Here is a 26,144-nt window from a genome sequence, read left to right as displayed (position 1 = left end):
TCTTTTTTAAAAAAGAGAGACCGCCTAACTATGAAAGTGGTCTTAGTTATTTCAAAAAGAGAGACCGCCTAAATAACAAAAGCGGTCTTAGTTTGGTAAACAAGAGACCACTTTTCTGACAAAAACGGTCTCTTATGCTTCTACAATTTCAAAATATCAACCACCCAAAGAGACCGTTTTTCTTAGATAATTGGTCTATGGTATAGCAACTTAAGACCACCTCTTTACAAGCGGTCTCTTAGCCAAAGAGACCACTGAGCTAGAGACCACCTCTAAAGCAGTCTCTTTGGCCTTTTTCAACCGGTCTCTTTGGCCAATTTTGTAGTAGTAAATATAACTCCACTGTGGTGGGCACTAATTTGGATACTGACACTTTAAATGTAGTGAGTGGAGAATTTGTGTGTGGTATAGGGGGGCATCATAGTACTCAAAAGTCAGACTTTTGTTTCCCAAATAGGATTGATCAGGTCACTCCTATGTGTTCTTTGCCTCTACAAAATTTATCTTTCTCGGTGGGGAAGGATAGTGCTTTGGGTCAAAACGGTCAAAAGAGATATGTTGTTCGAAAATCTGGAAAGCAGGGGAAACAGGGGAGTGGAACGGCTGGACAGATGGGACAATGTACTGGTGGGTTGGGTGTGATGGGGGATGCGATGGAGGAGGATACAGAAAATATTTATGAAGTTTCGGGAGAGGGAAAGAGGAAAGCTGTAGTGCAATCTGATGGGAGGGGTATGGGGGAGGAGGGGGATGGTGTGAAAAAAATTGAAAAGCTCTCATGTTGCCTCGGGTTGGGTGAATTTGACTCAATTAGCGGTGGTTGGTGTTGACCAACACCGCGAAGGACAATGAAAATACTAGCTTGGAAGTGCAATAAGCTTGGCAACCCATTGACAGTGAGAGCCCTCCAGGACTGGTGTTGGAGGGATAAGCCGGAGTTGGTTTTTGTTTCGGAGTCTAAAATTGATGCACATCGCTTGGAGCTTATTCGTAATCGTAGTGGTTTTGTAAATGGTTTATGTTTGAGTAGTAATGGGAGGTCAGGAGGTTTAGGTTTATGGTGGAGAGAGCTTAATGTTTCGGTGTGTTCCTTCTCGGATCATCATATCGAAGTTAATGTGTGTAATAGTGAGAATACCCCTATTTGGAAGGCCGTGGGAGTGTATGGGTGAGCTGCCACGGAGTGCAAATATAAGACGTGGGATTTATTGAGAAATTTGAAAAGGGTGTCGACGATTCCTATGCTTTGCTTTGGTGATTTCAATGAAATCCTTGGAATGAATGAGAAGAGTGGTGGTGTGTGAAAGGAATGGTGTCCTTCGAACAAGTGTATTATTCTGATAGCGGGTTCAGAATTATTAGAAAGCTAATATATTCAGTAAGGTCAAGTGATCGGAATGCCTGGGTGGAGGCCGCTTCCGATCAGTAATATTAATATAATTAATATTACAGCTTAATCTTGACTGAACCCTTCGGGTCACACCCAAGCAAAATATACGAACCAACTCGACGAATTAATTCAGGAGAAATTAATTCGTCGCCCGAGTGTTAAACATTTAGACGTCGGAAATTCGAGCTTGGAGCGTCAAAACCGAGCGTCGGAGAATCTCAAATGTCGAGCCAAAATTTAGGATTTGGCGAGACGGGAAAATGCATCAAGTAACAAGTAAAATCCTAGCCACGCAAAAGGCTAGGAATGCGTGCCCAATAGGAGCATGCCACGTGGCAGCACACATGGCAAAACGTCATGTGGCAGCACACGTGGCAGCACACGTGGCCGCCACGTTGGCAGCCGCCAAGTGGCAGCGTGCCACGTTGGCAGCGTGCCACGTGGCAGCGCCATGATGGCGGCGCGCCACGGTGGCGACACATGTGGCAATGACCGTGGACCCGGGTTGATGGGTCATGGACACGGGCCAAAATAAAATGGGCCAACCGAACCCAACTTGGGGCTCAAGGTTGGGTGACACATGATTAGTTCACATTGCATGTGAAATGCCTTAGGGACCAAGTGAGAAAGTGGTCCACACCTAACCATGTGACACTTGTTACTTGTTCCTTTGTTTATTTAACTAAGGGTTGAATTCACCAATCTTTCCATGTGGGATCTTTTTGTGAAAAGTCCCACATTGAAAGATGAGTGAAATTCACAAGGCATACTTCCTTATAAATAGTCATGGAATGGCTTGAGAATTCTTTGCTTGAGTGGGAGTTAAAAAGAGCATTCCATAATATTGGGAAAACTCTTAAACTCATATAACACTCGGGTTTTGGTCGGACCTCGCTAACCCCCAGGTAGTAGACCTTAAAGTTGTGTTCGCCTTTTTGTGGGTGGATACCGTTGGAGGCGCGACGCTTGACGTGCTCGTAGCTTTCAAGTAAGAGCCCCGGTTTTTGGGCGAAGCTCGCTTCGAGGGTAAGATTCATTATCTTTTCTTAGTGATTATTTATTTATGCTTTATGATTTTAATTATTGCAAGTGGTTCCTTGGGTCGGGGTTTGTTTCCGCGGTGAGTCGGACTCACCAAACCCCAACAGCAGTATCGGAGCCCCGCTCGTTTATTTTTATAATCATATTTTTCAAGGTTTATTTTGGCTTAATTTTCTGGTTTAAGTTGCTAATTAGATTAGTAGCTCAGTTTTATTTATTTTAATCCCGTTTTTAATGTCGATTTTGGCCCAGAACCCAGATTTTCGCCCAAGACTAGTGAATTTTGGGTGGAAAACGTGTTCTGGAAAGGTTTTTACCCCCAAAGGGAACTGGGATTTTAGCCAAATTCTGACCAGAAATGCCTTTTTCGAGGGGTTTTTCGTTTTTGACGAAAAATTTTAAGTCTTTTCTAACCTTGAAATTATTGGCATAAATTGTTGATTATATGGTTGATTATTTGCATTATTTTCTGCAATTTTATGTCCCCTTAAAGCACACTTACTTGGTAGTATTTGATGCTTAAAGGTTGATTTATTTTCACATAATTGCAAACTAATTGCTTTTTAGTGTGAAAGTTTTAATTTTGAGGCTTCCATAAGTGTTAAAGATTCAATCTTTATTTGTGATAAGTGATTGAAACTTTAAAAACCACTAAATTCCATGTTATTTTGTGTTAAACTTTGATGTTTTAATCATTTTGAGTTGATTGGAAACATAAAGTTTCGATTTTTGTGATAGAAATTTGGTTATCTTCATGTTGGAAGATATAATTTTCAAGGATTCACAAAATTTAGATGTTGGAATTTTCATTTGAACATTAAAGTTCATATTTTTCCAACTTCCCTTTACTTTGTCAAATTCTCAAGTTTAATTTAAATTGATTAAATTGAAAGTGAGAAATTGCCTCAATTTTATGTTGCACCAAGCTAAACCAATTTAATTAAGAATGGTTCTTGGAATTATTTTGGTTATTTGCACTTTGAAAATTTTATTAAGTTAGACTTGTTTAAAATTTTATTTTGCTCTCTAAATTAGTTCTAAAATTAATTTAGAATTATTTATTGTTGTCTCGCGAAAAGGGATCAAATCCCGAGGTCGTGGCACGCAAAACGAGGCATTGCATCACCTTGGCGAGCCGGGCTGCATAGCAGCCCATATGTGGCTGCCAAGGTGGCAGCGACGCCTTGCTTGCGGCCACACGCGCGACAGCTGCCACGCACGGCAGTAGCACACGCGCGGCAGCAGGTGCAGGCTGCAGCAGCCACGCGTGGCTGTGCCGTGGCAGCAGCTCGCGGTCGTGTGCCGTGGGCCGTGTGTTCGTGGTCTTGGCTTGTGCGTATGCTTGGTGCGGTGAGGTGGCTAGCCGTAGTAGGCTTGATGTTGCTTATTTTGCCGTTTTATTTATTTTAATTAATTTTGTTTATTTTAATTAAAATTTTGGGAGGCTAGGCCTCGGTTTTGAGCGGCATTGGCAAAATTTCATTTTGACAAGTTTGGGTGCTACCGACTTAATTAATTAGATTAATTAAGGAAATTCGGAATTTAGTGGGAGCTTCAATTATTAATGACGTAATTTATATAATCGGTTAAACAACTTTGACTAGTTTTAATTAGGCGTGTTAATCGGATTAACCACCTAGATTAGTTACTAGTGCGCGCGTTGTTTAAATGCATTTTACTTTGTTTTAATTTGTAAATTGCATGGGCCATTCACAAATAGTGAATGGATGAATGGAATATATGTATATATTCTCTCTCACAGGTTTTATGAAATGGCAACTAGTGGGACCCGACTAGGATAGAAAATACGGACTATGTGCCGTTATGTATTTTTGTAAATCAAAATACGGTCTACGCACCGTTAAGTATTTTTGTACTTTAATATTTAGATCTTTCCTAGTTGTAGACACTAGTTTTTGCATAGTTTGGTTAAGTCTTGAAGACGGCGTATCTTGGAAGACAAAGCCTCGAATTGCAAATGAAGACCTTTTGAAGATATGAAGATCTCAAGGGGTCATGCTAGTTGCCAATATGCATCTATAATTTCGCTTTATATTTTATGCTTATATATATGTGTGAATTATTTGTTAGATGCATGTTTAGGTTTTCTTGATGTTGCGATGATTAGTTAAGTTCACTTAAATCAACCAACATAGAAATCCTAGGTCCCTAATAATATTGAGTCAAACTTGGCTTTCCAAACAACACTTATTAACCGAACGAGAGTGATGGTTGGCTACGCCAAAGCTAGGTGCCATCACTTCTCCAAGGGGCATAAGGCATACCGGGTGTGCACGTTGGTTTTGGTTTAACTCATCGGTATGGGTGAGGAGTCCTCACATACCGTGGCAAAAGAGATACATCGTCAAAGATGCATTAGATGCGACGATTATCTAACCAAGAGTGGCTTAGAGCCATTAGCAAGGCAATGCTTACCCAAGAAGATTGAGTGTTTAAGACAAGCCAAAGCATGCTTAACCAGTCTTTGTTTCTTCGAATCTTGGAATCGCCTTATTTTCGCCAAATAGGGACAATTATTATGCGTAAATAAGACGTTTAATAAGATTTAAGTTTGCATGAATGCTATTAAATTTCAAACTTATTATGTTCTTGATAAATGGTTATACTTAGCACTTATATTTATAGTATTCTAAATCAAATAATATTGTTTCCATGATTGGTAAAGGAAATCCTTGAGAATAGTTCTCAAAGAAAGGAAAAGCATTTCTAAAATACAATTCTCATAAATGACTTTTATAATTAAGTCCGAAAGGACGGTTGGACATCATGTATTCAAAATACTAGGTAGTTTTGATAAAACATGAGGTATTGAGTTGCAAACTCAAGATTGTCAATGTTTGACAACCAATGTATCTTTTCGCATCACAATTGAGTAGGACTCATTGATGTAGTAATTCGAGTAAGAATTAATGGAAAAGATGAAACTTTGTTTAACGGCGCACTAGGTGCTTGATTATGCCTAACAAAGTATAAGAGTCAAGGTACTTAAAGAAATGATTCTTAAAGTAAGATTATGAGATATTGTATGATAAGAAATATAGGAAAGAAGGAACGAAGAAAAGGAATTAGATTTCATTTCAACTCATGAGTTCATGTTATTGTATTTTACTTAGCAATTCGTTATCTTCACAAGTATAGGATACTGCTTGAGTGTTCCACTATGAGAGTGACCTCAAACTATTGAAGTTAAGCTAAGTTATCGACTTACAAGCTTAGAATGAAGCAAGAAGAGCTACATCAGTTGTAAGATCGTATGTTTTGTTTAAAGACCTTTTAAGCCAAAGGCTGGAACAAGTAATGGTTACTATGTTCCATAATCAGCATCTGATCCGTTTACACACGGAAAGATTCACATTCAAAGTAATGAGCAATAGTTGTGAGATTTATTTGAATGGGATGGTTATCCAAGCGTTGAGTTAAGAATGCTTGATTATAAACAAACATTTCTCTAACATGATAAACTCACTAAGTTCAAGTCATGGGCTTGATTTGCGTTCCAAACATCTTTAGCAATGTCACATCGACAAGAACGTACTCAAGGCTCTATTAAATAGGCTCTTGATAGTTGCTCGATTTGGAATCGTTCTAAGACAAGCAAGTCTTACTTGTTGAAACCGACAAAACAGAGAGCTATTGTTCTTGGTATAGACAGTTGACTCCGAAGGCTAAAGAGGATTCAATTACTTCAACGTTTCACAAAGAATTTGAAAGGATATGGCTATATTCATCAAATGTGAACAAACTTGACTTGAGTAGCTCAAGAGTTCGGTGAAGTACAGAATCGACTTGGCAAGATATCAAAATGTCTAGATTAGATCGAGCGATGTTTGCTTGAGCCAAGCGTGACTATCTCAAAGTTATGAATGGAAATTTTCATAAATAACTCCACAAAGAACATGGTGTGTCTTCATGGAGACCTCGGTGTCATTTGAAAATGACTCGAACAATGATGGTTCACAACCCTTCCTATAAAGTTCTTAAAGATTTGCACAAATGACTAATGTTACACTAAACAATGTGTCGAAGCTAAGAAAGGACGCCATATTCAGTTATGGATAGAAATAACTTCTAAAATTCTTTTCAAGTATATGTCTAAGGCTCTTAGTCTCAGTGGGAGTTCACTAGCTCAGTGGGAGCAAAGTGGCTCAGTGGGAGCTAGGTGACTCAGTGGGAGCTGAATGGCTCAATAAAGACTAAGATAGCTCAAGTAGGAGCTAACTGTTTGTTTCACAACGAACTTTTACCCAAAGACAATATTCATGTCTCTTTGTAAGCATTCAAGTGAGACTACGGGTATTACCTCCACATCCTAATTGAGAACAAAAGTTGTTTGTTGCTCTAAGTAGTGTCTTTCTGGAAAGTAACACGTTTCCAAAACGACAAGTGGGAGGAAAATGAACTCGATGACCATCGATCTTAGCAACAAACTAGAACTGAGAATCTCGGAAGACCTTAAAGGACTTCGTGATAATGCTTGATCAAGAATACTCAAAAGGACTTTACAAGTGCCTTAAAAGAGAATTCATTACTCACAAAACATTAAAGATGTTGGAGTAAGATCAACATAATAAAAGGGCTTTGAAAGCGCCTTAAAACTCAGTGTTTGATGCCCCGTATAGGTATAGAATTCACCAAAGGCTTGGATTGAATCCTATAAATTTTCTAGTTAGAAACAAACCTAAGACTTACAAGCATACTATTTACTATTAGATAGTAAAGGAATAATGTCTTGTAAGATAGCTACGACAAATCCAAATTCCGAATAATGGTTAAAGACCATGAAAATCCGAAATAGACTCCATGTTTGAAAATCATGTTTGAAACTTGATTAATTTGCATGAAAGGTGAAAGACCCATCGATTGCAAATAAGTTTTCAAGGAGAAAACTAACAAATGTGGAAATGTATATGCATACATAGCTAGATTGGTTGTAAAGGATATAATTAATTTCAAGGAGTTGATTTTAATAAAATCCCATTCACCAATCGGAATGCTCAAGTCTTTTCGTGATTGATCTAGCAAAATTGCGCATATGAAATATGTCAAAATAGATACCAAAACCGCCTTCCCAAAATGGAATTTTGGAAGTGACTATGGAATAGTCTAAGGGTTTTGAAAATCTAAATAATGCTAGATTTGAAAGCAAGCACATGGAATCCGTCATGGGATTAAAGGAAGCATTGCATGAAGGAATTGGAACGTGTTTTCTCATAAAGTTAATAAGAGGATTGACTTATGGAGAAACATAAAAAATTCTGATAAACAAGAAGTTTAGTGGGAGCAAAAGTAATGGTCCAACAAGAAGTTTACGAACTCTATTGTGAAACAACCATCAAATGCTAAATGTTTAGATTTGAAAGTATTTTCGACAATGGACCGAGCTAAAGACGATACTTAGTACATGTTGGGAATTAAGTTCTATGGTATAGACTTAATTAAATGTTTAAATGAGTAAAAGAAATTACCATGTTAAACATGAAAGACTTTGAAAGGCATCATCGGGGAGTCTACTAAAATATATGTTGAGAATATTGTTGCCTTAAAGGCAATAATAAGGAAAGATGTTAAATGGAAAAGTTCGTTGTTGAACATTAATGATTGTAGGTTGTCAAGTAGAAGGTCTCAAATCATGAAAATGAGTGGGAGCCATTGCTTGGACAATAAATCCTGAATCACATGTAATCCATTAACACTCTCAAAATTTTATCATCTTATTATGGAAATGGTGGATAATGAAGATGCTAAGGTTTGCAAAGTAATTTTAACTAAACCTTTGCAATAAGTGAACGACAACATTCATAATTGCATGAAAGAAATCAAGCATATCAAATATGGGTGTGATTTCTATGAATGTTTTATGAAGAGTATTACTCTTTAAACATTTGGGAAAAACCATTTATCATAAGATGAAACATTGTGAAGTTTCATAGTGGAATAAAATATTTCTAAATATTCCACAAAACTATTTAATTGTGGTCTAGAATTAAATAATGAGTCCATTCGATTTTAATAAATATTCAAAATAGGGTATCAAGTCAATGGCTTGGATAAAGAAACACCTATTAAGTGAACATTGAATATTTTAATCGAAAATTATCCCTAATCAAGGTCATATTTTGTGGACGATTGATGACCATCAGAGATTAGTGTGTAGTATGATTTGTAGCACTGTTTCTTGTGCTATGAGGATATAAATCATTTGCACAGGTATTGGTTTAGATCCATACTAGATCAACCTATGAGGATACTTTAAGAGATTTAAAAATCGTCATAAGTATTTTCTCATTATTACTATCGGAACTCTTTTCCTTTGACCATGAGTAGTGGGAGATCTCTTGTTTAAGTACTGGTCCGCTTTGGTATCCGCCAAACGTCTGCCGTAACTGGGGATTATAAAGACAGATATTGGGCGAGTGAGTCCTCTTAGTAAGAGAAGCTACATTACAAGACTGGAAATGTCCCCCTACTAACAATAGGGAACATGTCTTGTTGTTTACAAGGCCTCTCGAAGAGCGAGACTGTGAAAAATGCATGGCCGTGCTCAGATGGATTTTAGAAATCATCTGCTTATTAACAGTCAAACTCGGATTTCGAGAAACACTTCTGGACGTAACAGAGATGACTAGTAATCTTACTCTGTAGTTCATGAAGAGACATAGGATAAGGGCTATACACTAAATGCACACTTGTCCGGAAGGACAAGTGGGAGATTGAAAGGAATGGTGTCCTTCGAACAAGTGTATTATTCTGATAGCGGGTTCAGAATTATTAGAAAGCTAATATATTCAGTAAGGTCAAGTGATCGGAATGCCTGGGTGGAGGCCGCTTCCGATCAGTAATATTAATATAATTAATATTACAGCTTAATCTTGACTGAACCCTTCGGGTCACACCCAAGCAAAATATACGAACCAACTCGACAAATTAATTCGGGAGTAATTAATTCGTCGCCCGAGTGTTAAACATTTAGACGTCGGAAATTCGAGCTTGGAGCGTCGAAATCGAGCGTCGGAGAATCTCAAATGTCGAGCCAAAATTTAGGATTTGGCGAGACGGGAAAATGCATCAAGTAACAAGTAAAATCCTAGCCACGCAAAAGGCTAGGAATGCGTGCCCAATAGGAGCATGCCACGTGGCAGCACACATGGCAAAACGCCATGTGGCAGCACACGTGGCAGCACATGTGGCCGCCACGTTGGCAGCCGCCAAGTGGCAGTGTGCCACGTTGGCAGCGTGCCACGTGGCAGCGCCATGATGGCGGCGCGCCACGGTGGCAACACATGTGGCAATGACCGTGGACCCGGGTTGATGGGTCATGGACACGGGCCAAAATAAAATGGGCCAACCGAACCCAACTTGGGGCTCAAGGTTGGGTGACACATGGTTAGTTCACATTGCATGTGAAATGCCTTGGGGACCAAGTGAGAAAGTGGTCCACACCTAACCATGTGACACTTGTTACTTGTTCCTTTGTTTATTTAACTAAGGGTTGAATTCACCAATCTTTCCATGTGGGATCTTTTTGTGAAAAGTCCCACATTGAAAGATGTGTGAAATTCACAAGGCATACTTCCTTATAAATAGTCATGGAATGGCTTGAGAATTCTTTGCTTGAGTGGGAGTTAAAAAGAGCATTCCATAATATTGGGAAAACTCTTAAACTCATATAACACTCGGGTTTTGGTTGGACCTCGCTAACCCCCAGGTAGTAGACCTTAAAGTTGTGTTCGCCTTTTTGTGGGTGGATACCGTTGGAGGCGCGGCGCTTGACGTGCTCGTAACTTTCAAGTAAGAGCCCCGGTTTTTGGGCGAAGCTCGCTTCGAGGGTAAGATTCGTTATCTTTTCTTAGTGATTATTTATTTATGCTTTATGATTTTAATTATTGCGAGTGGTTCCTTGGGTCGGGGTTTGTTTCCGCGGTGAGTCGGACTCACCAAACCCCAACAGTGTGGTGCGGGATGAGAGATTGAGGGACGCTTTTAGAAGTGCGTTAGACGATTGTGGCTTTAGGGACCTTGGTTTCAAAGGCAACATCTACACTTGGCAGAGGGGAAATACTATTGAGGTGCTCGTGAGGGAGAGGTTGGATAGGTTTGTGGTTGACTCGGGTTGGTGCTCGTTGTTCCAAGTTTCGGAGGTGCTGCACTTACCAATGTGTCATTCGGACCATGCCCCTATTCTGCTCAAATATGGGGAAAGCAATGAGATTGATAAAAGGAAAAAATTATTCAGATTCGAGGCACTATGGTTATTTAGTGAAGAATGTCACAAGGTAGTTGATGAGGCATGGGATGCCGGGGTAAATTCTGCCATGTCTGACCGTATTTTGGGGCTTGAGGAACGGATCTCGGCGTGGGCTGATCGGAATTTTGGGAGTTTGAAGAAAAAAATTAAAAAAGTCGAAGATAAATTGCGGGGTTTGCAGGGTGGCAGAATGGATTCAAGCATATTACAACAATGTCATGTTGTTAGTAGTGAGTTATTTGAATTCCATTGTATGGAGGAATCCTACTGGTTTGCTAGATCAAGGGTTAATGAGTTGCGCGACGAGGACAAAAATACGAAGTATTTTCATCATAAAGCAAGTCAGAGGAGGAAGAAAAATACCATTATGGGGCTTTTTGATGAGGATGGGGTTTGGCAGACTTCGATGCCCTCGATGGATGGGATTATTGCTCGGTATTTTGATAGCCTTTTCACTTCTGATCAACCGGTGGAGTTTGAGGCTACATTGGGGGGTATTGATACCCTTGTTTTGGAAGAGATGAATTTAGAGCTTGATAAAGAGCTGACGGGAGAAGAAATTAAAAATGCACTCTTTCAAATGCATCCAAATAAGGTGCCGGGTCCGGATGGGCTTCATGCTCTATTTTTCCAAAAATTCTGGAATATCGTGGGAGGTGATGTGATCGGGTTCGTGAAGGCTTGGTGGCGTGGTGAGTTGGATTTGGTAAGGGTTAATCAAACTTGCATCGTTCTTATTCCTAAATGTGATGACCCGAAATATATGACTGAGTTTAGGTCTATTAGTTTGTGCAATGTGTTGTACAAAATCATTTCTAAAACCCTTGCAAATAAATTAAAACCCATGCTTGGTTTGATTATCTCAAAAAATCAGATTGCTTTTGTTCCTAATAGGCTTATTTCGGATAATGCTTTGGTTGCTTTTGAAATATTTCACTCCATGAAGAGAAAAGGGGAAGGTAGGGATGGTTCGGTTGCTATTAAACTGGACATGAGTAAGGCCTATGATAGGGTAGAGTGGCGTTTCTTGGAGAAAGTGATGCTTAGAATGGGATTTCGAATAGCTTGGGTGGAGAGGATTATGAAGTTCTTGGAGAGTGTCTCGTTTTCTTTCGAGTATAATGGTGCAATTTCTGGTTCCTTGGTTCCAATAAGGGGTCTTCGTCAAGGGGATCCGATTTCTCCATATCTTTTTCTTATTTAAGCTGAGGCTTTCTCTACTCTCCTCTCAAAGGCGGCTAGGGAAAATGTGATACATGGGGCTCGGGTCTGTCGAGGGGCTCCAAGAGTGTCTCATTTATTTTTTTGCTGATGACAGTTGTTTAGGGTAATTTTACCCTGCCACGTGGCCCAATCAGAAGGTGACACGTGTCAGCCCCCAGATTGGTCTAAAATGGACCAATCCCTGCTTGACACGTGCCATTCCAGAAATCAAGGGAAAAGGCGGCCTTCAGGCCCAAATCCCGAGAATGCCGCAAAACGGCGCAGCCCACCAATGATTAGGGTTCGGTGACCTAATCAGGGGCACAATTCCCAAAGACCCTATAAATAGGGAGATATCCCTCAATTTGAGGACACGTTTTTACCATTTATTACACCTGCATTCTCTTACATCAGAGAAACACCTGAGCTTGGAATCCAAGCAGATCCCCACCTAAATTTCCGTACTTTTTATTCCTTTTCAAGTTACTAACTTGACCGTTGGAGGCAGAGCTCCAACCACCCGGAGTCTCTGTTATTTTGCAGGTGCAGCTCAAGCCGGATCAGTCTTCGTGACGTAACTCTCCCGAGGGACAAAAACACCCAAAACATTTGGCGCCGTCTGTGGGGAGAGTACCTCGAAGATGGTTCAAGAGTCTGTACCACCCCCTAACCGTCTGGGCGAAGACCCGGAAGTCTTTACAGACCATGAGGAGGATGAGGATCCTCAGGTCGAAACCTCCACAGCCGAAGACGGCTCTCTCAGAGTCAAGTGCATCCGGCCCAGAGAGACTCTGGAGCGGGGCGCCTCCCAGGCGGGTCCGAGCAGACCCACTGGGCAGCCGGAAGGGGAAACCCAAACGGCAGCTGGATCAGCCCCTGTCACCCGAGACGAACTCATGAGGTTCATGACGAGTTTCAAGGGTGAAATTACAGAGCTGATCACCAAAAGCCGGGCTGGCCCAAGTAAAGGTCAGTCGGCGAAGAAGACTCCTCCAGAGAAGGGGAAGTCAGTCAGAAACCGGCAGCCCACTCCTCATCCAAAGGAGAAGGCAGCCGGGACCATTGATTGGTCGAAAATTCTCCTTCTTGGGGGGAACACCAATAACCCTCGCCGGCCTCATCAGCCGGTGAGAAGTAAAAAATCCACTCTCGATGCCCGGGAGATCATCAACCGGAAGAGAAATCAATCGCTGTTTGAGTCGGCTTCAACGTCGAACTTTCCAGACAGCTTCAACAATATTTATGCAGGGAGTGCACCCTCCTTGCATGAGAGTCAGACAGGCGGTAATACCGTCCATTCTGGCCCTCATATGATTGGAAATGTACCGTATGTGCCTACTCAGGCTTACGGACAGTATCCTCCTCACTTCATGCACCCAGCCTTCTTTGGGGGTCAGGCGGCATACCCAAATGTCCAGCCACTGGACTGGCAGCTCCGTCTGCTGCGCCTGGGTGAACAACCTTCTGCGTTCACTCGGGAGATAACCGAGGCGGCTCAGCCGGCCAAGGTTAAGAACGTGTTGGTTAGTACCTATGATGGTACCACCAATCCAGAAGACCACCTCATGGCTTACACCAACCTCATGTACCTGCAGGGGTTGGATGATGCCACTTGGTGTCGGTATTTCCCGGCTACATTGAAGGGCATTGCCCAACAATGGTTTTGCAATAAGTCGGCCGGGTCCATCGATAGCTTCAGGAAGCTCGCCTTCCTGTTTGCTTCCAACTTCTCAATGAACATCCCTGCTAAGAAAACAAGCCTTGATTTGAGCACTGTTAAGCAGGGAGAGAGAGAAGGGCTGCGCTCATATGTCAGGCGGTTCAATCTGATAAGAATTCAGATTCAAGGACTGTCTGACGAGGTAGCTTTTACAGACTTTTTCAAGGGTCTGAGAGACGGGTCGAATTTTAAGTTCGACCTCGTCAGAAAAGGGGCTTTCACCCTACAGGCGGCTCTGAGGGAAGCGGAAAGCTACATTCAAGCTACCGACCTCTGCTTGCCTGGTAGCCAGTCGGACTCTAAGAAGCCCGACAAACAGAAAGACAGCCGGTCAGCTCAGCCGACCAAAAACAAAGAAGAGTGCAAGAAAAGAAAAGAAGTCTGGGCGGTTAATGACTCTGACCAGCCATCCCAGAAAAAAAAAGAAAGAGTTTAAAACGTACGTCCCCAAGTACGAGTTTAACAAAGACTGCAACTCCATCCTCATGGAGGTAAAGGACCGGCTGTCCATTGAGAAGCCGAATCCTATGAAGAGTTCTGTCCAGTCACGGAACAAAAATAAATTTTGTCAGTTCCATGAGGAAGTTGGCCATGACACCAACGACTGCTTTAGTCTTCAGCGGGCGTTGGACCGTCTGGCTGACAAAGGGCTGCTAAAGTCCTACATTACTAAGTCCCCAGCCGGGGCAAAAAATAAAAACAAGGGTCAGTCCTCCAAGACTACCCCCCAGCCTGCTAGTAGTTCGGATACCGACAAGGAGCCGGTCTACACTATAGCAGACGGGTTCTCATGCGGTGGCTTTACCATCCGGGGTACCAAGAGCCATCTTCGAAAGATGGACAAAGATGATGATGAGCAGGCGGAAGCCAGCTCCTCCTTCCCAGACGTCTTGATCACTGAGAAGGACAGGGGCAGCGTCCGCCGCCCGCATGATGACCCGGTGGTCATTGAATTTAAGGTTGCCAACCAGCTGGTTGGACGGATCCTTAGTGACACCGGCAGCTCATCAGACATCATCAGCCTTCGGTGCCTGCAGAAGCTGAAATACTATGTCAGCAGCATGCATCCGGTCACCCACCCCTTGGTTGGTTTTGGGGGTGGGATGGTCTACCCAGCCGGGAGAATCGACTTACCCATCCGGCTGGGAGAGAAAGGCCAGGGACGACATATTGTCGTCAGATTCTTGGTCGTTGAAGAGTTGACCGCCTACAACATCATCCTTGGCAGGCCAACCCTCAACGTAGCCAAGGCAGTAATCATCCCGTCCCTCATGCTCATCAAGTATGAGAGGGATGATGGCTCCGTTGGTTCCTTGAACGGGGATCAGAAGACGGCCCGAGAGTGCTATCTCTCAGCCGTCCGAGATACCGTGGCCCCAGGCGGTCAGGAACCAATAGACCTTGACAATGTCAAGGATGCCGACCCAGCTCCCGCCCCACCAGCAGCCGGGAAGAAAAGAAAGGCACCTCTGCTGGTGGAGGTGAAGAAAGAGAAAAAATAGCAATCACTGACCGGTGAACGGTCAGATGAGCTCCGTCCCCAACCGGCTGGCGAAAGCATTGATCTCGTTCTGGATGACAGCCGTCCAGAACGTACTGTTAAGGTTGGGACGGTTGCTCATGCTACCTTGGGTGCAAGCTTGCACCTTCTGCTGAAGGAATTCAAAGACATTTTTGCCTTTGAAGTGGAAGAGATGCCAGGCGTCAGCCCGGATCTTGCTGTCCACAAACTCGCCGTGGATCCCAAAAAGAAGCCCATCCGGCAAAAGAAAAGAAACCACGGCGAGGAAAGAAGTCAGGCGGCAGCTGCCAAAGTCAAAAAGCTGCTAGACGCCCGGTTCATTCGACCTTGTAATTTCCCCGACTGGGTGGCCAATGTGGTCCTTGTTAAGAAACCGAATGGGACCTGGGGCATGTGTGTTGATTACACAGACCTCAACAAGGCGTGTCCAAAGGACAGTTATCCGCTTCCAAAGATCGACAGTCTGGTCGACTCTACAGCCGGTCATGCCTTGATGAGTTTTATGGATGCCTATTCCGGCTTCCATCAGATACTCCTGTGGAAGAAAGATCAAGAGAAGATGGCTTTCGTCACTGATCAGGGGTTATTCTGTTATACTGTGATGCCGTTTGGCTTGAAAAATGCGCCTGCCACTTTCCAACGGATGATTAATACGGTCTTCATTAATCAGATTGGGAGGAATGTGGAGGCGTACATTGATGACATGATAGTCAAATCCAAGCTACAGACGGATCACATTGCTGACCTCCGAGAAACATTCACCACCCTCAGGCGGCATAAGGTTATGTTAAATCCTAAGAAATGCGTCTTTGGTGTTGAGTCTGGGAAGTTTCTCGGATTCCTGATTGATCAAAGGGGGATAGAGGCTAACCCCGAAAAGATACAGGCGGTGATTGACATGAAGTCACCCCGCTCTGTCAAGGAAGTTCAGAGACTCACCGGTTGTCTGGCCGCCTTGGGGAGGTTCCTCAGTCGGTCAGGTGACAAGTGCCTCTACTTTTTCCAAGCAATCAAGAAGAAGACCAGATTTGAATGGGGGGATGATGCTGAGGCGGCGTTCTAGAGGTTGAAAGAGCATTTACATTCTCTGCCTAGGTTGGTCAGTCCTTTGCCTAGGGAGACGTTGTACATGTATTTAGCCGTCTCATACCATGCCCTCAGTGCCGTTCTCCTTGCTGAGCGAGACGGCGTGCAGCTCCCGGTTTACTTCATTAGCCATGTTCTCAAAAATGCTGAACTCCGGTACCCCATGGTTGAAAAATTTGGCCTTGCTTTGTATATGGCATTCAAAAAATTGAAGCCTTACTTTTTGGCACATCCGGTGGTGATCTACACGGACCAGCCACTCAAGCGGCCAATGTCTACCTTGGACATATCCGGGAGAATGTTGAAATGGGCTATTGAAATGCAGAGCCTTGGAATCACTTACGAACCAAGAAAGGCAGTGAAAGGTCAGGCGTTCGCCGACTTCATTGTTGAAATGACTCGTCCGGTGGCTCCGGATAATCTTGATCAGGTTTTGAAAGTGTACGTAGACGGGAGCTCTACAAAAAACGGCTGTGGTGCAGGCGTAATCTATGAGTCTCCTGAAGGAGACAGATTTGAATATGCACTACGCTTCAAGTTTCAGGCCTCTAACAATGAGGCGGAATATGAAGCCCTGCTGGCCGGCATACGCATGTGTAAGGCGGCAGGGGCCATGAAAATTGACGCCTACTCTGATTCTCAATTGGTCGTTAGCCAGTATGAGGGAAGTTATGAGGCTACCCATCCGGCTATGATCAAATATCTTCAGGCAGTCAAAGAAGAGGCCGGGGCACTTGAGGAATTCCGACTGAATCAGGTGCCTCGGTCTGAAAACAATCACGCGGACACATTGTCAAAATTGGTATCTTCCACCTGCCATGACACGCCTCGGTCTGTCTTTTGGGAAGTCCTGGAAAAGAGAAGCATCTATGAAGATCCCATTGGAGTCCTGGACCGAAGCTCTACCTGGATGGATGGCATCAGGGCTTATCTTTCAGACGACACCCTTCCTGATTTGCCACAGGAGGAAGCCGTCCCGAAGAAGCGAGCTGCGAGCTTCGAGTTGAGAAACGGAGAGCTCTTCAAGGCGGGGTTTCTTAAGCCCCTGTTGAAGTGCGTCACCCCAGAAAAGGGGAGGGAAGTTCTCGAAGACTTGCACTCGGGATTCTGCGCCTCTCACATAGGCGGCAGGTCCCTAGCCGTCAGAGCCAGGCGACATTACTTTTGGCCCACTCTTGAGGCAGACGCCAAGGAATTGGTGAAAAAATGTGACAAGTGCCAAAAGTTTGGAAAACTTATTCATCGTCCGGCTACTGATCTGAAGGCCATCCACAACCCAATCCCGTTTGCAAAGTGGGGCATGGACATTCTAGGTCCTTACACGCCTGCTCCAGGCGGAAAGCGCTATATCTTAGTGGCTGTGGATTATTTCACCAAGTGGGTTGAGGTTGAGGCGGTTAAAAACATCAAGACCTCAGACGTCATTTCCTTCATCTGGAAGAATGTTATCACCCGGTACGGAGTACCCATGTCTATGGTGTTTGATAATGGTCCTTAGTTTGAGACGCCTCAGCTAAAAACTTGGTTGGGAGATCAGGGGATCTCAAGTTATTTTGCATATGTTGGTCGACCCCAAGCAAACGGCCAAGTTGAAGCTTTCAACAAACTCATCTCAGACGGCATTAAAAAGAAAATAGAAAGAGCCGGTGGCTTATGGGCAGAAGAATTAATCCATGTCCTATGGACCATCCGGACAACAGCGAAAGGGGCAACCGGTGAAACCCCATTTCTCATGGTTTACGGTGCTTAAGCCGTCTTGCCCATCGAACATTACGAGCCGACTCTCAGGGTCATGCTGTATGATGAAGAGGCAAACTGGGAAGCAATGCGTCTGGCATTGGATTCGCTCCCAGAACGCCGGGGCGATGCCGCCTTGCGTCATGAGATTTACCGTCTGAGAATGACTAGAGCCTACAACAAAAAAGTACACAAGCGTCCTTTGAAAGTTGACGACTTAGTGTTACAAAAAATGGAGGCAACCGGTAGGGCCAATGAGTTAGGAAAGCTAACACCAAATTGGGAAGGCCCCTACCGGATCTATGAAGAAGTAAGGGACGACACCTACCGCCTGGAAACCCCAGACGGCAGGCGCCTGCCTAGAACTTGGAATGTAGACAATCTGAAAAAGTACTACTTCTGAGAATGTAAATTTTTGTAAACAAATGAACAGTCAATGAAATCAGACTTTGTTTGCAAATTGTGTTATTGTTTGATTCCCCATCCGGGTAATACTCAAGCGGGCTCTCTTTAACCCAACTAGGTTTGATACTTAGTAAAGGTTACGGTAGTTGGACCGCCTAGGTAATACTCAGATCCCTCGTTTATTTAGGTTTGATACTTTGTTTATTCAATCGCCTGATTATCCGCCTGGGCAATACCCAGGCTAACCCGTTTGTCTAAAAAACTAAGTTCGATACTTAGTGTAAATTCAATACTGATTAGAAACTAAGCACAAAAACGTTTAGTGGCTACACAACCGGTCTCAAACAAGACCAGAGGCTAAAATGGCCGGATGGTTGCTCATTCTATAAAATCGCCTGTCCCAACATGGAAAAAGGCGTCCAGCGACACCCCTCCGGGTTCAATCGTTGCAGAGAACAAACTATTTGTCAATTCTACGTATCCATGCAGACGGCAAAAATTGAACGACCAAATTGGTCAACTCATAGCCGTCTGACCAAAATAACCTACGAAGAACGAATAAGTTCCTAGATACCGGATGCCCATAGGCATCAGTCGGTCACCGGCTGAAGTTCTCACTTAGGTTATTTATTCCAAAAATTGCACCTCTCACCCCAATTGGGGCAAGAGTTCAATGGCTATGAAATCTCTACCAAGACGGACATACGCCGTTTGTGTAGTGACCGAAACGCCTGTTGGTGTACGGCTGTGCATTTGGTTTGGGGCAATCACTACTGTGATTGATTGACTTGCAAACATATCATGCTCTTTGCAGCATCAGACGTTTTCAAGTCAATCAACCGGCTCCACTTGAAACCAATCACACAGCCGTCTAGGGGCTAGGACAGCCAGACTATCGATTAGTAAGGCAAGAAATCGCCGCATGCTTTTGACAAGTTGGGCAAAAATAAAAATTTGCATAAAACAAAACTTCAAATGCAGAATGATCAAAACCGACTTAGTCGGTGCAATTCATAAAGTCCACCCAACCAAACGGTTGTAGTGGATTAAAATATTAACCGGACCTCGGCCGGGAGAGAAAGAAATTGTTAATTAACCCGGCTCCACAGCCGGTAAATACACAGATACTCGGCACTCAGGCCGGAAAAAGCAAGTTTTGGCATATAGCCGCTGAATAAAAGGAATTAAAAGAAAGCAAAGGTTGGCATACTGCCGCTGAGGGATCACTTCTGGCCTGCAGACGGAGCCTCCTGGTTCTCCTCCTTCTCCTCACCATCTGAGGGAATCTGGTGCACTTCACCAGACTCAGGAAGCTCAGGCGCGGTCGGCTCATTGTGGTTGAGCTAGGCTTCGAAGGAGGCAGGCTCTAGCTCGCCTTGCTCTCTCAAGTACACCACGTACTCGGCATAGCTGTGCGCCATTGCCCAGATGCTATAATCTGCGTCCGGGTATAAGGCAGCCCAAGCAATCTTCATACGGGCGTCGTTGTCAGCATCACTCTCAGCAACCAGGCGGTTTTTCTCCGCCTCCAGGGTTGCTGCGAAGTTTTTCTGAGCTTGAGCAGCATCCTTCTCCAGCCTCTCAACCTTGGTCTTCAGTTTGCCAAGGTCCGCCTAGGTCTTTTTGAGCGCCTCATCAGCCTGTTTGGCGCACTCGTCTGCCTTCTTCTGGGCCTCCTCCGCCCCCTTCTTGGCCGTCTCAGCATCCGTTGCCCGCTGGTCGGCCGCCTTCAGATCTAGCTCCAGCTGCTGGATTTTAGACGCCTGTGTCATAATTATTGCTTTAGTTTCAAGTTCATTTACGATAGTCGAGTGGAAAGCAATATTATCAGCGTCAATGGCGGACTTCTTGGCCCTTTTTACCTCTTCCCGTTTGCGGGAATAAGGACGTTTGAGCCCGTCCACCTGCAGCATGGCCTGCAAAAAAGCAGGCGGTATAAGTATTGCAGGCGGGATAAAACACTTGGAAAAAATAAAGTTGAGTTGATAAGTTTCTTACCTCAGCCAGAAGGGATAGAATGCGTTCCAGGTTGAACGTCTCTATCCCAGGGATATTGTCCTTATCCCTCTTCCGGACGGCCTCCAGCATGGCCTTGGCATGCTTCTAGACGTCTGGCCAGCGGGGAGATTGATCTGCACCACAATCAATAGGTGATGAGTGCGAAACTAAGGCGGCACCTATTTGTAGCCGGCCGTCTGAGGATGACGTCTGTTGGGAGTGGGATTTCACCCGCAAAGGCCACCCCAGCTCAGGCGGGGATTCAAAAGGGTTCTTACCTTCAGAGCCAACCAAGCGGGTACCGCTTGCAGGCGTGGAGAACCCCCCGGTCGCTGTAACGGGGTTAACGAGGTCAAGGCACAAGCTGCCGCCTATCTTCTTGTTTCGCCCCGCTATCCGCATCTGTTGATGCCCGGCTGAGGCGCCAGGAGTTGACGCAGAGGCGAACTTTTTTATCTTGTTGAGAACGGCTGGGGCCTCCTTCCTAGCCCGTTTGAGATTTTTCTCAAACGATTTCCCAACTTCTCCACCCTGCGAAAAATAAACAAGTCAGGGTTAGTATCCGGACAAGATAGTTTTTAAAATAAGTTTAAGAAAGGGTCAGGCGCTCAATACCTTGGCCTTGAGCTCGGCCGCAGCTTTCTCCGCAAGCTCTTTGCGGATGGCTGCAGAAGACCGCTTGGGAGTTTTCTCCGTCTGCAGCATGTTTAGTGCTTCTTCTGCAAAAGGAAAGAAATTGGTCAAAATCATAAATCAATTCCGATAGAAAAATACTACAGACGGTATGAACTCAGGTGCATACGTTTATTAAACATGTGCCCTAGCCCGCAGGCGGCTAGGAAACATTCATCCCGAAAAAGTCTGCCTCGATTATTTTGTCAAAGTCTTCCTCTGGGATCCGGGGAAGAGCGCACTTCCTGCCCAACAAGTCGGGCTTCTTATTGTAAAGACGGAATTCATAATTTTCCCGTCTGGTTGGGGATGACATCAGGTAGAACCTGTGCTTCCAGCCATCGAACTTGGAGACCTTGTCCAAGGTCATCATGTATTGCGGCTGTGTGGTTAGAGTATACCACGCCCTCCAGCCGCCCGGGCTTCTGCTGAGGTAATGCATGCTTGCAAAGGCCTCCCAGCCGGGGTTAAGCCCTTGGAACTCGCAGGCGGCAACATACCCCATAATGTTGGTCCAGGAGTTGGGGGTAAGTTGCCAGACCCCAAGGCCGTAGCCTCTCAAAATTGCCTTCACCGCCTGATGAAGAGGGAAGCGAAGGCCGGCTTTGAACGCCGCCTCATAACAGCCAAAATAGCTGTTGGCGTTCTCTTGATCATCCCCCCAGGCGATGGTGCCCAGCTCAGGCGGCACCCGGATCTTATACCCGTCTCCTAGCGCGTGCATTTTCTTAAAATTCTCTAAGTTTTCCCCCATTTGGATCCGGCCCTTGGAGGAGACGTGGATGCTGAAGGGATCGTCCTTCTCACTCCATTTTTTCCTTTCTTCCTCCTCGCTATTCGGAAGAGGGGGCAAGTCATCGCTGCTCTCAGAGGTAGAGGCGGAGCTGTCACTCTCCGTCTCCCCCTCACTTTGGTCCATGGGGTCAGAGGCGGCCTTGTCGCCGCCTTGGTCACACTCTTCCAAGAAAGAGTCAGCAGGGGTTGAAGGGGCGCGCGGAGGGGATCTCTCCAGAGCCGTCTGGTCTCCCTGACCAGACGTTTCTCCCTCAGACGTTTTGCCGCCTGAGCCTTCGCCTCTGTAATTTGGATCAGTGGCCGTCTGCATTGTCCGAGCCATGGTGTCCTGCACAGACACATAACTGGTCGGAATCCATGGCAAAGGGTGGTCCCAACACCCCGAGCCGGCACTCCTAGTCCTAGACTCAGCCGTCCCTGGTGACCGGCTGGACTCTAACCTAGGTTGTGCCGTGTGTGTTGGTGATGCATCCATTTATTGCAAGAAATATGTACAAGCGGTGAAAAAAGAAAAGAGCTGAGAGAGACAGAGACGGTACCTTTTTGATTTGGTATCTGAAAGTAGGCGGGACCGGCTGGGTTGCTGAAGAACAAACTTTCTTGCTCGCGTCTGACTCAAACGGATGACTTATGTTCTCTCAAGGTTTCTCTCTAGAAAATTTTTGTAAGCGTACAAAATTATGAGGGTAAAACGGCTATATGTAGAGGGTAAATATGGGGGCATTTTCGTAATTTACCCGGAAGGTGAACAGTTAATGTAACGGTAAAATTACCGCCAATCGGAGCGTGACATGTGTCACAGATGCCACGTGGCGTGCCACGTCACATCTGTGAGGGGAAAATTTTTAGGGTAATTTTACCCTGCCACGTGGCCCAATCAGAAGGTGACACGTGTCAGCCCCAGATTGGTCTAAAATGGACCAATCCCTGCTTGACATGTGTCATTCCAGAAATTAAGGGAAAAGGCGGCCTTCAGGCCCAAATCCCGAGAATGCCGCAAAACGGCGCAGCCCACCAATGATTAGGGTTCGGTGACCTAATCAGGGGCACAATTCCCAAAGACCCTATAAATAGGGATATATCCCTCAATATGAGGACACGTTTTTACCATTTATTACACCTGCATTCTCTTACATCAGAGAAACACCTTAGCTTGGAATCCAAGCAGATCCCCACCTAAATTTCCGTACTCTTTATTCCTTTTCAAGTTACTAACTTGACCGTTGGAGGCAGAGCTCCAACCACCCGGAGTCTCTGTTATTTTGCAGGTGCAGCTCAAGCCGGATCAGTCTTCGTGACGTAACTCTCCCGAGGGACAAAAACACCCAAAACAACAGTATTCTATTTGCGGAAGCTACTTTGCAAGAATGTTCTAAAATTGTATCAGTATCTATGAAAGAGCATCGGGTTAGAAAATCAATTTAAGCAAGACAGAGGTGGCTTTTAGCAAATGTGTGTCTGCAGAAAGGAGAAGTGCTATAGGTGCGACCCTTGGTGTTAGAGAGGTGGATAGGCATGAAAAATACTTAGGTTTACCGACGATTATTGGTAAATAAAAAAAAGTGATTTTTGCATGCTTAAAGGAGCGTATTTGGAAGAAACTACAAGGATGGAAAGAAAAGTTGTTATCTCGTCCGGGGAAGGAAATCTTGATCAAAGCGGTGGGCCAAGCTATCCCAACATACATGATGAGTATCTTCAAAATTCCCGGTGGGTTGATTGATGAAATTCACTCTTTGCTAGCCAAGTTTTGGTGGGGCTCAAGTGGGGCGGAAAGGAAGATGCATTGGCATAAGTGGGATGATCTTTGCTTACCGGAGTCAAAAAGAGGCATGGGATTTAGGGATCTACGGGTCTTTAACCATGCTTTATTAGATAAGAAAGGTTGACGCTTGATTAATGATGATACTTCGCTGCTACATTGCATTTTGAAAGCAAGATATTTCAAGCATTCTGATTTTATTGAGGCACGACGGGGTTTTGATCCTAGCTATAGTTGGAGGAGCATTTGGGGTGCTAACAACTTATTGCTTGATGGTTTACGATGGAGGGTTGGTGATGGCTCGCTCATTAAAGTGTGGTAAGAGGCATGGCTGCTTGGGTCGGGTTCTCCTGGTGTTCCCTTGCCTATTGGTGGAAGCAATCCGAACTTAAAGGTTAGTGATCTAATTGATAGTTCTTCAAATTGCTGGGATGATTCGATGCTTGTGTTGAATTTTAGTGCGTCGGACAGGTTAGCTATCCTGGATATCCCTCTCCCTCATACCACTCAAAGGGATATCCAATTTTGGTGGCCGTCTAAAGATGGAGTGTATTCTGTTAAAAGTGGCTATTGGTTGGGTCGGCTTGGCAGGTTAAGAGCTTGGGATTTATTCCATGGGGATAGCACAAACTCTTTATGGAAAACTATTTGGAGTGTGGGAGGTCCTCCTAAACTCAATCATTTTTTATGGAGTGCGTTCAAGGGCTCTTTAGTTGTTATGGGGGAGTTGTATAGGCGCCACATTAGAGACTCTAAACGGTGTCCTGTTTGTGGTGGTGAAGAGGAATCGATTATACATTCTCTTTTTGAGTGTACTTATGCTTTGAGAGTGTGGGATAGCAGTGAGTTTGGAGAGCTTATTATGGATGCACCATCAAGCTCCTTTGCGGATAGATTGTTGTGGATGTCGAGCAAGCTGAACAAGGAGAGGCTGAGCGTTTTTGCGTCTTTATCATGGGCAATCTGGCATTGCAGGAACACACACATCTTTAAGGGGCCTGCTGGTATTGATGCTGTGAGGATGGGGATTGGTTTCGTGAAGCTGTGCTTTGACTATTGTGCCTATAACGCAAAGGTTCTGCCTACACGTATTGGGGCAGCTCCTATTTTTCGTAGTTCATGGTCTCCTCCTCCTAGTGGTCGTGTAAAGATTAATGTAGATGCCCACATTCAGTAGGGTGGTGGCACCAGATTTGGTGCTGTGATTAGAGGACCTGATGGACAGCTTTTAGTGGCCGCTATTAAGCATATTGAAGCTCGTTGGAGCCCTGATATGGCTGAAGCAGGGGCTGCTCGGTTTGGGGTGGAGCTTAGCAGAAGGATGGGGTTTGATGAGGTGATTTTGGAATGTGATGCACTGCAAGTGACTCGGGCAATTCAGACGAGAAAGAAGGGTGCTGCTCCTATATTCATACTCTTTGATGATATGAGTAATTTATTTAGTTTCTTTCAATGTAAGCATGTGAAACGAGGTGGGAATTCCTTAGCTCATTTAGTTGCACGATGGGCTACGAATCCTTATTCAGAAGTTGTTTGTACGAACTCTTTTCCCCAAAGCCTTCATACTTTGGCGGAGATTGATTTAATTTAATCATGCTTACTTTGCTTCAAAAAAAAAAAAAAAAAAAACAAGTACAAATTCCCTTTAAACATGCATAAAAGGTGTGATCAAACAATAACAATAAATATTTAGCAACATAATAATAAGTATAATAATAATAATAATCATAATTATCATAATTAAAATAATCATGTTAACAATAAAAGCATAATATTAATAGCAAGATCCTAGGCATGATACTAACAAGATTAATAACAAACCCTAGCATGTCACTAAGTATCAAAATCAAAGCTTTAACCCTAACATGATACTAAAATGATTAGGAAAGAAAATAGGAAGCATCGCAGGAATCAAAATTATCATATTTGATATTAGAAATTATCCTAAACATGATACTAGGAAGATCAAAACACCCTAACATGACACTAGGAATCATAATAACAACCTAGACATGATTTCTATATCATAATATCAATAAATCAATTAAATCACTTACTTGAATTCCTCGTATCTCTTTCTAATAACAAAATACACACGTTAGTAACTTCAAGGAAAATAATAAAATCAAACAATTAAATTAAATAATTGAAAGAGAGATTTGTGACCAAACCCTCAGAAATTAAACTCTATTTATAGAGAAAAAAAAAGAGGGTCGAAGAATAAGAAAAGAATCCGAATTCAAATCGAAATAAACTCGATGGACAACAGTTTTTGCGGATTTTGTTTTTATCATATCTTTTGATCCAGAAGTCCAAGTAAGACATATAATATGTCTTTGGAAAGCTCTTGAAGTCTTCTTTCCAACTCAATTAGAATAAAATCAAAATATTATGTAGATAAAAATATATGTCCGAAATAGTGGAACAGTGTCAATTCTGGATAGAGTTTTGTATCTCATTCATATCTTTTTCGTTATAACTTGGATTTAATATTATAATATATCATTGAAAAGATAATTTCAAAATCTATCCATACATATAAAATTT

At 43.8% G+C, this 26,144-nt stretch overlaps 1 protein-coding gene across 1 annotated transcript; it reads left to right on the top strand.

Annotated features, from left to right (window-relative positions):
* Window positions 1–24,036: 24,036 nt before the first annotated feature.
* LOC145557631 (uncharacterized) lies at window positions 24,037–25,188 on the top strand. Its single transcript, XM_081618806.1, has 2 exons — window positions 24,037–24,672; window positions 24,775–25,188. The coding sequence occupies exons 1-2, from the start codon at window positions 24,037–24,039 to the stop codon at window positions 25,186–25,188; spliced, it is 1,050 nt and encodes a 349-aa protein (XP_081474932.1).
* The last annotated feature ends 956 nt before the right edge of the window (window positions 25,189–26,144 follow it).

This window comes from Chenopodium album, chromosome 9 (assembly GCF_948465745.1).
Source record: "Chenopodium album chromosome 9, dcCheAlbu1.1, whole genome shotgun sequence".
Lineage (NCBI taxonomy): Eukaryota > Viridiplantae > Streptophyta > Magnoliopsida > Caryophyllales > Amaranthaceae > Chenopodium > Chenopodium album.
The sequence above is the reverse complement of the archived record's forward strand: the minus strand, read 5'-3'. Positions and strand labels throughout refer to the sequence as shown.